Source organism: Myodes glareolus, chromosome 10 (genome assembly GCF_982192425.1).
Source record: "Myodes glareolus chromosome 10, mMyoGla1.1, whole genome shotgun sequence".
Lineage (NCBI taxonomy): Eukaryota > Metazoa > Chordata > Mammalia > Rodentia > Cricetidae > Myodes > Myodes glareolus.
The window spans coordinates 48,048,042-48,062,771 of record NC_142035.1 but is presented as its reverse complement, the minus strand read 5'-3'; the positions used below and the strand labels follow the sequence as shown (position 1 = coordinate 48,062,771).

At 47.1% G+C, this 14,730-nt stretch overlaps 1 protein-coding gene across 4 annotated transcripts in view; it reads left to right on the top strand.

The window, feature by feature from the left end:
• Window positions 1-8,024, top strand: part of Ptpra (protein tyrosine phosphatase receptor type A) — a 102,960-nt gene extending 94,936 nt beyond the window's left edge. For 3 of the 4 annotated variants that reach the window (XM_048459586.3, XM_048459583.3, XM_048459584.3), the window contains 4 exons: window positions 3,162-3,287; window positions 3,373-3,524; window positions 6,183-6,318; window positions 7,427-8,024. In XM_048459586.3, the coding sequence (XP_048315543.1) occupies window positions 3,162-3,287; window positions 3,373-3,524; window positions 6,183-6,318; window positions 7,427-7,501 (489 nt within the window). In that variant the 3' untranslated portion in view covers window positions 7,502-8,024. Of the gene's footprint in view, window positions 1-3,161; window positions 3,288-3,372; window positions 3,525-6,060; window positions 6,152-6,182; window positions 6,319-7,426 lie in introns of those variants that run through there. The other variant, XM_087911199.1, reaches the window with a different exon arrangement.
• Window positions 8,025-14,730: the final 6,706 nt, after the last annotated feature.

Sequence of the window (14,730 nt, the reverse complement as noted above, 5' to 3'; positions counted from 1 at the left end):
AAAGGTGCTTGCCACTGAGCCTAACTACCTGAGTTCTGTGGAAGGAGAGAACCAACTCCTACAAGTTGTTCTCTGACCTCCTTGTGCACCCTGTGCACCCATATGAAGCACAGTATATGAATAAGTATTCTTTTATAAGCAGGACTCTTTACCCTAGCAAGGCAGCACACGGCTGTAATCCCAGCTCTTGGGAGGCAGATATGAGAGAATCATCACTCATCAACTCTGAACCCATTCTGTGAAGAGATGCCGTGACCATAACAACTCTTATAAAGGAGAAAACATTTAGTTGGGGTGGCTTACATTTTCAGATGTTTAGTCCATTACCATGGTGCCACATGGTGGCATGCAGGCAGACATGATTCTGGAGAGGAAGCTGAGAGTTCTGCATCTTGAGCAGGCAACAGGAAGTGGTCTGAGACACTGGGCATGGATTGAGCATATATGAGACCAAACCACCATACCATCTTAAACAAATAAATGCACCTTTCCCCTGTTTGCTCATGGCACAAGTCTAGAGCTCCCGTCCTCCCCACTCTTCATGTTGAGTCTGTTGGTGAGTCCTGATAGCTGCTGAGCATGCCCACTTTCCTACGGCTTAGCTACTGCTGCTCACCATTATCTCTGACATGGTGAGGTACAGACATGCGGGACATTAGTGATGCCTCCCGTGCATCCTGCCAGCATAGGGCCTCACCTCAAGTAGCCTGACATCACTTTCTGTGTCCTGCCCAAACCTTAGTTCTTCATTTGGCAGCCAAGCAGTGCCTTTTTGAAAAATATAAACATACTTATGTCACTCAGTCCTTAAAGTCCTGCTTGAGTTTGTAGAGCCCTTACTAAAAATACCCATGTGTGTACAATTTAGGACTGTGGAGTGGTGACAAATAGTTCCCAAACTTGGGTCCAGCCCTCCCTCCTCATCTCACTTGTTTGTTTGTTTATAGGCCACATCTTATGTGTCTCAGGTTGAGCTCTGTAGACAGAAGTTTCTGCTCTGCCCAGTCCTATAGCCATTCAGTCCCAAATAAACACACAGAGGTTTATATTAATTAAATTGTTTGGCCTGTTGCTCAGGTTTTTTACTAAATAGTTCTTACAACTCAAATTAACCCATAATTCTTATTCATGTTTAGCCACATGGCTTAGTACCTTTTCTCAGTAAGTCATTCTCATCTTGCTTCCTCTGCGTCTGGCAGGTGACTGTGTCTCTGCCTTTTCTCTTCCCAGAATTCTCCTAATCTAGGCATCCCGCCTATACTTCCTACCTGGCTACTGACCAATCAACGTTTTATTAAACCAATACAAGTGTACAAGAGCATTGTCCCACAGCAGGCCTCAAAGCCACTGTAAAGCCAAGGATAACCTTGAACTTTGGATCTTCCTGCCCTACCTCTCTGGAGTGCTTGGGATTACAAGTGTACACCACTATGACTAGTTTTTTCTGTTAGGGAATAAACCCAGGGCTTCAAATACACTCTATAATAGTGAGCCTTATCTCGGGGAAGGAGTGGGTGAGAAGAAAAAGCAGGATCCTTTTGTCTCACCACCCCCAATGCTGGAATTCTGGGAATGTGCGCCATTCCTGGCCTGTCACAGTCTGACTTCGCTCTCCTGCTCTCCCTGTCTTCATTGTCTTCACGGCATTGTGTTCTCTGTTGGCCTAGTCACCAGCTTTGTTTTCATATCTCCATCCTAGCAAGATTCCTAGGTATTTTTAGTCTGGACCTCCTCTTAGATTCCTTTTGTTTTGTTTTGCTGGGTTTTTTTTTTTTCAAGACAGAATTTCTCTGTGTAGCTTTAGAGCCTGTCCTGAAACTTGCTTTGTAGACCAGGCTGACCTTGAACTCACTGAGATCCTCCTGCCTCTGCCTCCCAAGTGCTGGGATTAAAGGCATGCGCAACCACCACCCAGCTCCCTAGATTCCTTAGGCTCATGTTTTACCCCCTAAGAAAGGTCCTTGCCCCTTGAATCAGAGCAGAGTCACCTCAGTAGATCTCTGAGCTGAAGCTCTCCTTTGCCTTCTGTCAACTCCCAGCAGCCAGTAGAATGCAGCTCTAACAACGGTCACCACCACCCTCCCACAACCAAGAGGCCGCCTCTAGTCACACTGGCCCTCTAATATACCCTCTTTCTCTCAGAATATTTAACTTTGTTTCTTTCATGCTGATCTCTGATTTTTTTGTTGTTGTTGAGCCCACATGGAGAGCTAAGTGAGGAATGCCTAAATGAAGATAATCCCCTTACATCAGTCTCACCCTATATTAATGTGTCTCTTCATAACATCCATTAAATCCTACTCCCATCAAGCCGTCAGATTTATTTCAATCAGTACGCCTTACCCACTTCCCTGTAATAGCTTTTGTCATCTTGAAGCTGATCGTATAGCATGAGTCTGCCCCCCCAGGTCAGTCAGAACCAAATGAAACCACTTTAACCCATTACTCCCATTAGCCAGCTGGAAGAGGCTTCATTTTCTGTTCCCATCCCCCTCCTCCACCTTACCTTGACGGGCCCTCTATCTTCTGTCCCCTACCCCTGTAAGTAACTGATTTCATGACCTAAAAGCTGCTAGGTATGGTCTTCAGTACCTATTTATTGGTTGGATGGTTGTTTGTTTGTAGTTTTAAGACAGATCTTACTGTGTAGCCCAAGCCAGCCTTGATTTCACAGTCCTCTTTGCCTCTGCCTCCTGAATGCATGAGCCACCATACCTAGCCCTTGATATCTAATTCTCTTATAATACCTGATGGTACTGGCTTGTTCTGCCCACTAACAAGGATAGAAATGCTCAAGCTAGCTACCTTCAGGGTTCCTTTAACTCTTACACTAAAGAGGACACTGAGGGCCTAGCATGGTAGTACACATCTTTATTCTCTGCACTTGGGAGGCAGAAGGATAGATTTCTGTGAGTTTCAAGGCCAACCTGATGTGCTTAATGAGTTCCAGGCCAGCCAGAGCTACACAATAAGACCCAGGCACACCGGTTGTGCACATACATGCAAGCAAAACAGTCATACATAAATAAATCTAAAAATAAATGACAAAAGAAAAGGTCCCTTGCTGTGAGGAGCCATGCTACTATGGATAATCCTGCTGCTCTACCAAACGTAGTATTCTGGCCCCTGACCTCACATACCTGTTCCATTTGTTCCTGCAGGAGAAGTGTGCCCAGTACTGGCCATCTGATGGCCTAGTATCCTATGGAGACATCACAGTTGAGCTGAAGAAGGAGGAGGAATGTGAGAGCTACACTGTCCGAGACCTCCTAGTCACCAACACCAGGGTAAGATGGGATGTGTACTGGGTGGAGCTGCTCCTATGGGAAAAGCAAGGCTTCCACTGTTTCCCTGATCTCCCTTCTTCCAAAGGAGAACAAGAGTCGGCAGATCCGACAGTTCCACTTCCATGGCTGGCCTGAGGTGGGCATCCCCAGTGACGGGAAGGGCATGATCAACATCATTGCAGCAGTGCAGAAACAGCAGCAGCAGTCCGGGAACCATCCCATCACTGTGCACTGCAGGTACTACTGACCCCTACCTTCACATCGAGCCAAAAGAAAGCAGGAGAGGTGGGTGATGGGGTCTGATGGTGAGTTTGGTCAGACCATGAGGAGAAACAGTGCTGGTGAGCATCATGGCATTTGATGATCCAGATGACTGGGTAATCAGCATGTACTTTGGAGTCTGAATTGTACGCAGCATGTGCTGAGGAAGTGCTGATATTCAGATCTTGAGAAAAGCATGGGACAGTGACGCATTCAGGGGAGCAGCAAGAGAGGCCAACACTGGAGAGATGGGTTAGGTAATGTGGGGTGTAGGCCTGGTTTCCTGAAGTGTGAGAAAAGAGAAAAGATATTTTAAGAATGGTTTGGGGGTGGGGAGGATCAGTGAAAGAGCCAGGTGTTGTGATTGTGGCGCACATCATTAATCCCAGCACTTGGGATGCAGAGGCAGGCGGATTTCCAAGTTCGATGCCAGCCTTGTCTACAGAGCAAGGTCCAGGTCAGTTAGGACTACTGTTGCACAGAGAAACCCTGTCTTGAAAAACCAAAAAAAAAAAAAAAAAAAAAAAAAAAAATCAGTGAAGGGGCTGAATAGATGGTTCAGAGGTTAAGAGCACCAGCTGCTCTTCCAGAGGTCCTGAGTTTAAGTCCCAGCAACCACATGATGACTCACAGCCATCTATAATGAGATCTGGTACCCTCTTTTGGCCTGCAGGCATATGTGCAGACAGAACACTGTATACATAATAAATAAATCCTTAGAAAAAAAATCAGTGAAACTGAGAACAGAGGAAAGGTCAAGGATGCCTCCCAGGTTTGAGTACAAATCAGCAGTAACCATGACATAACCAACAAGAGAACAATGGTAAGGGTTATTTTGGGCAGCAAGTGACTCCTATGTCAGATGGTGTTTTAGGGGGAAAATAATGATAGGCTGTGATAGAGTACTTGGCTAGCATGCTTAAGGCCCTGAGAAAAATCCCTAGCACCCTCAGGGGGAAAAAGTTTATCCTGAGGTATGCCCTTAAAAGTGAAGTCTCATCAGGCATGTTGCACACAGTTAATCCCAGCACTCATGAGGTGGAGACTGGAGGTTCAGAAGTTCAAGGTTATCCTTGAATATATATAGCAAAACAGTCAAAACGTGTCGCAGTACTAACTTCCAAGTTTTTCTCTTCCCATTCCAGTTATACTATGAACAGTGCATGCGTGAGAGTGTGTGAGTGTGAGTGTGTGTGTGTGTGTGTGTGTGTGTGTGTGTGTGTTTCATTCTGACACTCCGTTGCAGCTCCCCTCATCTGGATTACATATGTAGCCTCAAGATGGCTGGCATTGGCTTTCACACTGGACACAAGCCACTCATTTCTATGACATGCTTTAATAGCTTCTTTTGTAGTTTTCATCCTCACGAGCAATTCCTTCTATGCCTATACTGTTTCTACCACATCTGTGGCCCAGGCTCTGACTTCCAGTTCAACAGACAGTGCTTTTCAGTAGCCCATCCGAGCTCCTTTGCTCATAATGTCCATTGCCAAATCTCGGTCTCTGGTCAAGCTCTCCAGATGGTCTGCTGGTAAAAGCACTTGCCGTGCAATCCTGAGAACCCACATAAAAAGCCATCTGTGGCGTCCCTGCATCTATGAACCCAGCACTCCAACAGTGAGATAGGATACTGAGCTGGAGAACTGGCCAGAATCTCTCAGGCCAGCTAGCCTGGTGTTGACTGTCAGTGGTAGAAACAAGACAGAATCAGTCCGAAAGATGAAAGGCCAAACCAACTTCTGACAGTTGTCTTCTAACCTCTGTGTTATGTATGCTCTCATACCCTGCAACCCATTCACACACACTCATCTCATACACAAACATACAGGTTTTTTACAAAAAGAATCAGTTGAGACCACTCCTGCCCAAACTCCCAACAGGGGCCCAGTATGAGGTCTCCTTGCTAGTCAGCTCAGTGTACCCAGCATGCTCCTGGGCTCTAATCTATCCCTACCATTCTCCCTTTCCTTCTGCACCAGATTGAGGTACATCATTTCAGCATTTCAGCGCCCTTCTCCAAGGCTTGTTCCCAGCCACCATAGTGTGTCACTGTGGTGTTGCTTTCAGAGAGCCTTCCTTGAGCATCCTTCCTGGAGCTGTTTCCCCTTCTTTTTGCTTATTGCATATCTTCTGTCTAGGACTGCTGAGTTCACAGCCCGTGTCATAGAGCAGGTACTCAGTGTCTGGTAAGAGAATCAGCTGGCAATATTGGACAAAGTGGATTGTGTCAGGATGGAAGTTTGAATCCCTTGGAAAGAATGGGAAGGAATCGGCAAACACAAGTGCAGAAAAACTAAGACGGCCTAGTCAGTGAAGGTAGACAGCAAGAGGTCAAGCTGGCAGGGTATGTGAAAGTTGTCGCCACAGCCCCGCAAGCACACCCTAGTGCACACAGGAATGGCAGCAGGAATCCATCAGTCACCTCTCCAGAGCTTTGCTCCCACAAAACTCCAGGCTGAGAGGGCAGAGGTGAACTTGGGTCTCCTGTTCCACTGATACCTTCCCCTGACAGCTCCATGGATGACTCATCTTCCCAGAACCAGCCTCAGCCTGCATCTGCTCCTCACTACACTTGCCCCTCAGGATAGACAGCTACAGACAGCAGGTGTGGTAAGTGTGTCTGTTCTGTTTCAGCGCCGGGGCAGGACGGACAGGGACCTTTTGTGCCTTGAGCACAGTCCTGGAGCGTGTGAAAGCTGAAGGAATTTTGGATGTCTTCCAAACTGTCAAGAGCCTGCGACTACAGAGGCCACACATGGTCCAGACACTGGTACGCTGCACGTCTTTCTGTGACTACACTAACCACAGCTCTTCCCTGTCAGGAGCGAGCCTTCAGAGCAAGCCCCATAGTCAGAAGACAGGAAGTGCCTTGGGAAGCAGGGTCAGAGTGGAGGCACAGCCTGTTACCCAGAAGAATAAAGGAGGTTAGAAGGCAGTGCCTGGAGACTGGGGAGATAGTTCAGTGGGTAACAGCACTTGTTCTCCAAGCTTGCAAACCTGAGTTCAGATCCCTAACACCTACCTAAAAGGCTGGGCATGGCTCTCTGTATCTGTAACCCCAGCATTGAGACCAGACACAGGCAGATTCCAAAAGCTCACTGAGCAGCCAGCCAAGCTGAAACAGTCATCTTCTAGTTCAGACCTTTTCTCAAGGGGATAGGTGAGAGCAATTGAGGAAAATGCTCTACTTGATGCTCAGGCCTGTGGGTGCACAACCACATCCGAATACCCACATGCACATGTGCAAAGGAATGCCTGAGTAACCCCCCAGGCTTTGGGTTCTAGTGGGAAGGAGTGGGCAGGAGTGCCTGCCTGTTTCACTCAGCCCCTCCTGTTCAGAGGTCTGACTCTTGACAGTCTGTATATTCGCAAAGGTTTTTCTGAATCTTGTGGGACTAGAAAGGTTTGAGGGGAAACATGAGTTTTAAGAGATCTGAGAGGAGAGGGAGCTTTCAGAGTTAGGATTCATCTCAGCCTGACAGCCTGAGCCAGCTGAGGGCCACCTGAGATGCTGCATGTTCGGCCTCACATGCTTCCATCTGACTGAAGGACCTAGAACTGTCCTCACATGTCTGCTCAGCTGTCTGTAGATCCACTGTAGTCCACAAACATTCTTTTTTCTCTCAGTTTTTCATTTCAAAAACTGGGTCTGTTAGGCCATGGTGGTGGTGCACACCTTTATTCCCAGCACTCAGGAGCAGAAGCAAGTGGATCTCTGTGAGTTCTGAGCCAGCCTGGTCTATACAAGGAGTTCCAAGCCAGCCAGGGATACATAGTGAGATTTCCAAATTAAAAAGCAGGCAGGGGTCCATTAGGAAATGAGCTTCAGCAGTCCCTTTGGTGATGGGTTTTCCTCCCTGTCTCTGCTTGTTCTTCAGGAACAGTATGAATTCTGCTACAAGGTGGTGCAAGAGTACATCGATGCCTTCTCAGACTATGCCAACTTCAAGTAACAGGTGACACGGCCCACAGACAGGAGAATTGCCTTTAATATTTTGTAATATTCTGTTTTGTTAATATACCCAAATTGTATATATCTTATAACTGTTTTAGAAATGGCACATAGGCTTCTATTACCTATTAGGTTGAGATTTTGTATGTAAATGTGTTAGCACTGATAGTCTTTTTTCCAGTGTTTTATTGGGGAATTAAATAGTGTGATATTTGGATTGATATCATGAAATCCTCAGCCTGGAAATTGGGCTGGATTATTCTTTTGCTTTAAACATCTTTTCCTAAAGAAGATAAACATAAAACTCACTCCAGGTAGCTCGGTGCCAACTAAAACAAAGCCCAAAGTTCTCAGAGCTCCTGAGGAAATGGTCGCCTCACTGTCCCCACGCAGACCGCTCCCCTCCCTGTACTGTAAATATCTGTCCCCACCAGTCCACCTACATCGCAGGATCAGCCACCCCCAGCATCTCTGGCTCCATACTAGGGATCATCAGGTAATAAAAACTTTTGATTCCCTGAGGAGATGCTGGTCCCTTTGTCTTGGGCAGGGCAGCCTTATTAGACTGGGGCTAGGAACAACCGTGTCTTTCAGTTCCCTGGTCTGCTGTTCTGTCAAGTGTAGTCATCCCAGCCACCAACTCAGCTTTGCTCCCCAGAACAGACACTAGGTTCTCACTGAGTTTCTCTAAGGGAAACACCAGGGACAGAGGAGTTGGTGCAAACTTGAGCTGAGGCCAATGCGTCCTCTCTAGAGTTTTTCTCCAGAATACGTCTTTAGTTGTTTTCTGGAGATGTATTTACTTCTGTGTGTAGGTGTGGGCACACACATGCCACAATACTCTACAGTTCAGGAGTTGGGTCTCCTTTCAGCTTGCTGTTGAGCAGGGCAGATTAGTCGCTTTCCTTGCTGTGGCAAGGCACCATGACCAAGGCAACTTATAGAAGAAAGTATTGAGTTTGGGCCTCACAGTTCCAGGGGTAAGTCTATGGAGTCTATGACCGACTGTCATGGTGGAGCACGCAGTAGGCAGGCAGGAATAGTGCTGAAGCAGTATCTGAGCGCCCACATCTTGATCTACAAGCACGAGGCAGAGAGAGATATACGAGGAATGCACGGGTTTTTGAAACCTCAAAGCCCAGCCCCAGTGACACACCTCCTCCAAGGCTACACCTGCTGATCCTTCCCAAACACTTCCACCAGCTGGGGACCACACATTTGAACATATGAACCTTTGAGGGCCATTTTCATTTTTTTGTTTGTTTGGTTTTTGGGTTTTTGTTTTGTTTTATGTTTTGTTTTTGATAGGAGAACTGGACTGGGATTATAGAAGCTGCTAGAACCTAGGCCTATCGCTGTCCAGGGCTGTTTTGGAAGTAAGACCTTGCCACTACATCTATCTTTTTGTTTTCATTGTTTGTTTTGCTTTTTGAGACAGGGTCTCAACTGTGTAGCCTGGACTGACCTGAAACTCGCTCTGTAGACCAGGATGGCTTTGACATCATAGAGATCTAACTACCTCTGCCTTCCAAGCTGTAATTAAAAGCATGCATCAGCATGCCCTGCCAGTTCCTCCATTTTCTGATGCCAATATCCTGAGGATGTAATTGTCATCCCCATGATGAGAGGTAGGCCACTGCTACCAATGTGGAACAGGAAGGAGCTCAGAAAGCAAGCAGCTTCATTTTTACAAACAGAAGCACAAGTTACACTTTCTGATTTCACTGACTACAACCCAGGCATGTAGCTGCCTGGGGATATTTTGGAAATCTAGCCTTCACTTGAGCTGGCAAAGGTGGCAGATTTTCCCCTACACCTCCCAGCATCACAAGCAGGTTCTCAGCACAGCAGGTGTTCCTGCAGTCACAGAGGGCACAGATGGAGAGGTGGGCGTGCCCTCCACTCCTCAGAGGCTTCAGGCACCCTAGTATGTTCCACAGTGGCACATTCAGAAGTAAATGCTTTTGGACTGCTTGGAAGGTGGGGGGACCTTAACTAAACCCAAGGGGTGCTGAGAATTTAGGTGAGTAGAAAAGAAAGGTCAGAGCCAGGTAGTGGTGGTGCATGGATCTCTGAGTTCAAGGCCAGCATGGTCTCTGTAGAGTTCCAGGACAGTCAAGGCTACAAAAAAAGAGGAAAGATAGGAAAGAAAGGAAGATCTGTTGAAGCCGTCAGAGGCCTTCAAATCCAGACAGGGTTTTGAAAAGGAAGCCTACTTGTGTACTACATATTTATAACATTGATGTAAAAGAAGAAATGTAGGATAGAGAGACAGCTCAGTGGTAAGAACACTTGTTGCTCTTGCAGAGGACCTGGGATCTGTTCCCAGTACTCACATGATGGCTCAAAACCATCTAGTTCCAGGGGATTCTTCCAATTTCCTTGGTCAAGCAAATGATGTACATACATACATGTAGGTAAAACACTTTTGCACATAAGTAAGCCTAAAAAAATATTTAGACTGGTCATAGTGGCAAAGTGCCTTTAAACCCAGCACTTGGAATCAGAGGCAGGTGGGTATCTGTGGGCTCAAGGGCAGCCTGGTCTACAGAGTGAGACTTTGTCTAGGAAAAAAAAATAGTAAATTTAAAAAAAAATTTAGCTGGGCATGGTGATGCACTGCACACCTCTAATCCCAGCACTTGGTAGGCAGAGGCAGATAGATTTCTGAGTTCGAGGCCAACCTGGTCTACAGTGCAAGTTCCAGGACTGCCAGGGCTGGGGCTGTTTCAGAGAAGAACCCTGTCTCAAAAAATCAAAACAACCAAAAAAAAAATTTCAAGAGGAAGAGCAAGATGTATGAGAGGAATCCTAGAATACTTGGAGAGCTAAGATGGGACCGCAGAGCAGCTCTACAGTGTGAGTGTAAGTCCTTGAGTGATTCTGTCCCTCTAGGACTGGAGCTCTAAAGGACCCCCAGTACCTTAGAGCCTTGGTGTGACCAAGTCTAACAGTGGAGGAGAATGGCTATTGGGTCAGCAAGCCCGCAGTGACTGCAGCACTAAAGGTCATGTCAGTAGCAGCTGTTCCATCTACCCACAGGGCAGCCTGCTCTTGTCTTGCCAAGGCTAGTCTTGAGCAGGGCATACTGGAGTATTCTGGATAGTGCAGCTGAGCAAATGTGAAACACCTGCTTAGTAACAGATGCCTTTCAGTAGCAATGACCTCAACTTTTGGCTCCCCTTCTGTAGAAGTAGCCCTCAGCCTTTACTTCACTTTTCTTTTTTAACCAGGGCTTAAACCCCACAAGGGACTCTTGTATGTCCAAAGGAAAATGTGTCTCACATAGCACAATCGTGTGGAAAGAACAAGAGCGACCAATTCATCCATGACACTCTGGCAGATCAGCTACAGCTGGGTCAGGGGAGGGGTCGGAATGGAAGTGAGCATTTCCTCGAAAGGAAGGGTGCAGCCAGCCTCCAGCACTGCTCAGAGTCCTACCACTTAGACCCTACTTCATTGACTCCACTGCTCCCCAGGTCCCCTGCCATTGAAGGCAGGTGACATTGAGGAGGAAAGTGAGCACATTTTTAAAAAATGTAAATAGGATTGGGGCACGGTCTGCACAAAGCAGGGTGAGTATAAATTCTGAAAATTTACTGCAGTGTCCAAGTCAAGGGACGAAACTGGCACTTGGTGTTTCTCAAACCTTAAGAGGTGTTGTTAGGATCCAAAGTGTTGGGTTGGAGATGCCGCTCGGTTGACAGGATGCCTGCTTAGTGTGTGCAAAGTCCTGCATTTAACTCCCTGCACTGCATGGTGGTAACACCACCATGGTCTTCTCCACATGCAAGAGATGGAACAAAGAAGCTCAGTTCAAGACCAGCCCCTATTAAGAAAAGAAAAAGATTCCCAAAAAAAAGTTCCTTGTGGATTTGTTCCCAACATGTCTATATGATTGCTTATCTCTGTTAGTAGAGTTGAAAAGTTCGGGGAAAGGTCTCTGCACTCCTTTTGACTACCTTGTAGCCATTTTGAGGTTTTTTTTTTAATATATATATATTTATTTATTATGTATACAATATTCTGTGTATATGTCTGCAAGCCAGAAGAAGGCACCAGACCTCATTACAGATGGTTGTGAGCCACCATGTGGTTGCTGGGAATTGAACTCAGGACCTTTGGAAGAGCAGGCAATGCACTGAGCCATCTTTCCAGTCCCCTGCTTTTGAGTTTTTTAATATTTTTTAGTGTGTGTGTGTGTGTGTGTGTGTGTGTGTGTATGCCATAGAATACATGTATGGAGATCAGAGAATAATTTGCAGGAGTTGGTCCTTCCTTCCACCGTGTGGCTTCCAGGGATTGATCTCATGTCCTCAAGCTTAACAGCAAGTGCCTTTACTCATCTCGCAGGTTTACCATTTTAATTTTTTTAATGTGTTGTATGCACGCGTATATGTGAGTTTCCCTCAGAAGCCAGAAGAGAGTATTGTGTCCCTGGGAAATGAAGTTACAGGGATTTGAGCTGTCTGATGTTGATGTTGGGAATATTTAACCTCACTGCAGGGCCATCTCTCCAGTGCCACTGTGATTTCTGTTTCATCCTCAGATCCTTTCTCTCTGTTGCTGTGACAAGACGTCATGACTGTGGCAACTCTCATAAAGGATAGCATTTAATTGTGGTGGCTGGCTTACAGTTCAGAGGTTCAGTCCATTATCATCATGGCAGACATGGTGGTGTGCAGGCAGACATGGTGCTGGAGAGGGAGCCTAGAGTCTATATCTCGCATAGGCAACAGGAAGTAGACTGAGACACTGGATGTGACTTGAACATTTATGAGACCTCAAAGCATGCCTCCACAATGGCACATTTTCTCCAACAAAGGCACACCTTCTAATAGTGTCTGTCCCTTTGGGGGCCTTTCAGACCATCACACCTAGGAAGATCTAAGGCGGGGAAGCATTTGTCTGATGACCTTAAAATCCAGCAGCAGCTTCATATTTGTTCACGGAAGTGGATGTTGTGAGAGGGGTTTGAGTAGCAGCCTGCACCTCCTGTTTCAAGATGTCACTGCACCATCGCTTGGTGGCACACAAACCTAGCACTCAGGAGACGGATACAGGAGTATTACTACAAGTTCAAGACCAGCTTGGACTAAGTTGCAAATATAAGACCATCAAGTAGGACCCTGTTTAGGTTTTTATTTGTTTGTTTTTAAGATGTCACTGGATTTGACAACAGAGGAAATGGTGCTTCTGGTCATTAAATCCTAGAACTGTCTGAATAGGGTCCTGCAGCAACCCAGCAACACCTCACCCATAATTTACCCCTTAGTATATGAGGCTTCCTTTATTCCGCTCATCCCAAGTACATATATGATGTCCCGCTCCCATGAACTACCCAGAAAAGCCTCCTTTTCCAACTTCTTTCCTCAACAATTCTATCTATTCCATCCTTGCCGCCTTCGCATGGGAGGGTCAGCAGATGGAAACACTTCTGTCACCACTGCACACCAGTCCACATCACCACAGGCCACTGGGACAGGGAGCAGAGAGCCAGTCCAAATGTCTGCACACTACTCATCCATTTTAGGCCTAAAGTCTCTGTTATCGGCACTTAAACTTAGGAAACCCCCCAAGAGAAGTAGGGTGGGCGTGGCCAGCTGAGGACTTCAGAGCTAACAAGAATAAGGGGGTCTCTAGAAAATGTCTTACACCCAGGAATACTTTCTTGGCCCAGGCTCTGAAATTGTCTGAGGTGCCAGTTGGCTAGAGTGACCCTGAAAAAGATGTGGTACACACACACCTTTGGTCCCACACTTAGGAGGCAGTGACAGGTGGACCTCTGTGAGCCTAATCTACATTGTAAGCTCCAGGCACCAGAGTGTGTAATGAGACTTCTCTTAAGAACAGGGAGGGATGCGCTCTGTGGGGAATGCCGGACTCCTGACCTTAAGAGCAGCCCTGCAGTGGCCAGCTCCAGGCTAGAGTGGCGGTAGCACCCTCAAGGAAAGCAAGATTCCAGCTCACCCCAGGACTCCAGAATACGCTCTGGCATCAAATGGGCAATAGATCCCCCAAACCTGAGAGGAAGAGAGTGCTATCTGGGACTCCACCAGAACTGGGCCTGGAAGTTGAGAGTGGGTTGTAGGCAGCCTTTGTCCTGAGAAAATGTCAGCTACTGAAGCCAGCCCAGGCCACTCATCTCCTCCCAAGTGCTGTGGACAGACAGGACCATGGCCTGCTATTCTCTGCAGAATTTGGTGTTGACAGTACTTGAAGGGACTCTAGCCCACTGGAGCATGTGGTTTTGGCTGGCCTTGTCCTTCCCCCTCCCTCATTCCCTCCACCTAGCTAAAACCCTAGCTAGGTGGAAGATTACATCCCTAAAGCTAGGCCATCAAGGTCTATCCCCTTACTTGGACACTTTCTTATGCCAGATTCATTCCCAAGGCTGAGTACCAGAGTCGAGCAATCAAAAGCCTTTGGTTCACATAATTAACATTCCCAATCAAAATACACCACCAATTCTAACACAGACACACGCACCCCTTTCTCTGCTCTTAAAAATTACACCCGCAAGGTCATTTGTTGGTGTTTTCTGGCTCGGGCACTTTCACTTTTCTTCTCGGCCTAATAAAGGATCTCTCTATGAAAACAGGTGTTTGGGTGTGGTTTGTGCCCCTGCTTACAGGGGGGCGTGGGGGGTGTTTCCTGCAATACTGATCAACTGTTTATTCAGTTGAAGAAGAAAGAGTACTAAAAAGCTTCATAAATAAGAATCGCAGCCGAGTTCCTCGGGTTCCTTGACAGTCAAGCCAGTATTTCTCAAGGTGGGCAGGCCCTGAGTCAGGTTGTGAAGGACAAGGGTCACCTCACAACACCATAAGGTCAGAGAACTGTGGCAACTGCAGAGCTGCCCAAGACCACAACAGGGCAGTGCAGTGCTAGGGAATGGTTTGTAGTTTGTAAATCTGAAGTTTACAAATGGGAAACGCTTACTAAAAGGTCGTGTAAGTGGCTATAAGCTCAGAATTTCGTGCGTACGGCCTGAAAAGGTACGCCCGCCCGCCAGTCGCAGAGTCAAACGCTTGGGGGCGGTGGCCAAGCTTGGGAACCGGTAGACGAGGAGTGCAGTGGAATGCGGGTCGCACGCGGGCAACGCTGCAGTCTAGCGGTGTCTGTCAAGTTTCTCCGTCAGGAGACTCCGAGGAGGCCATAGGCCACACAACAAAAGCTCCGCCTCGAGGGGGCGGGGCCGTGAGACCGCGACTCCCGTGGTGCTCCGCG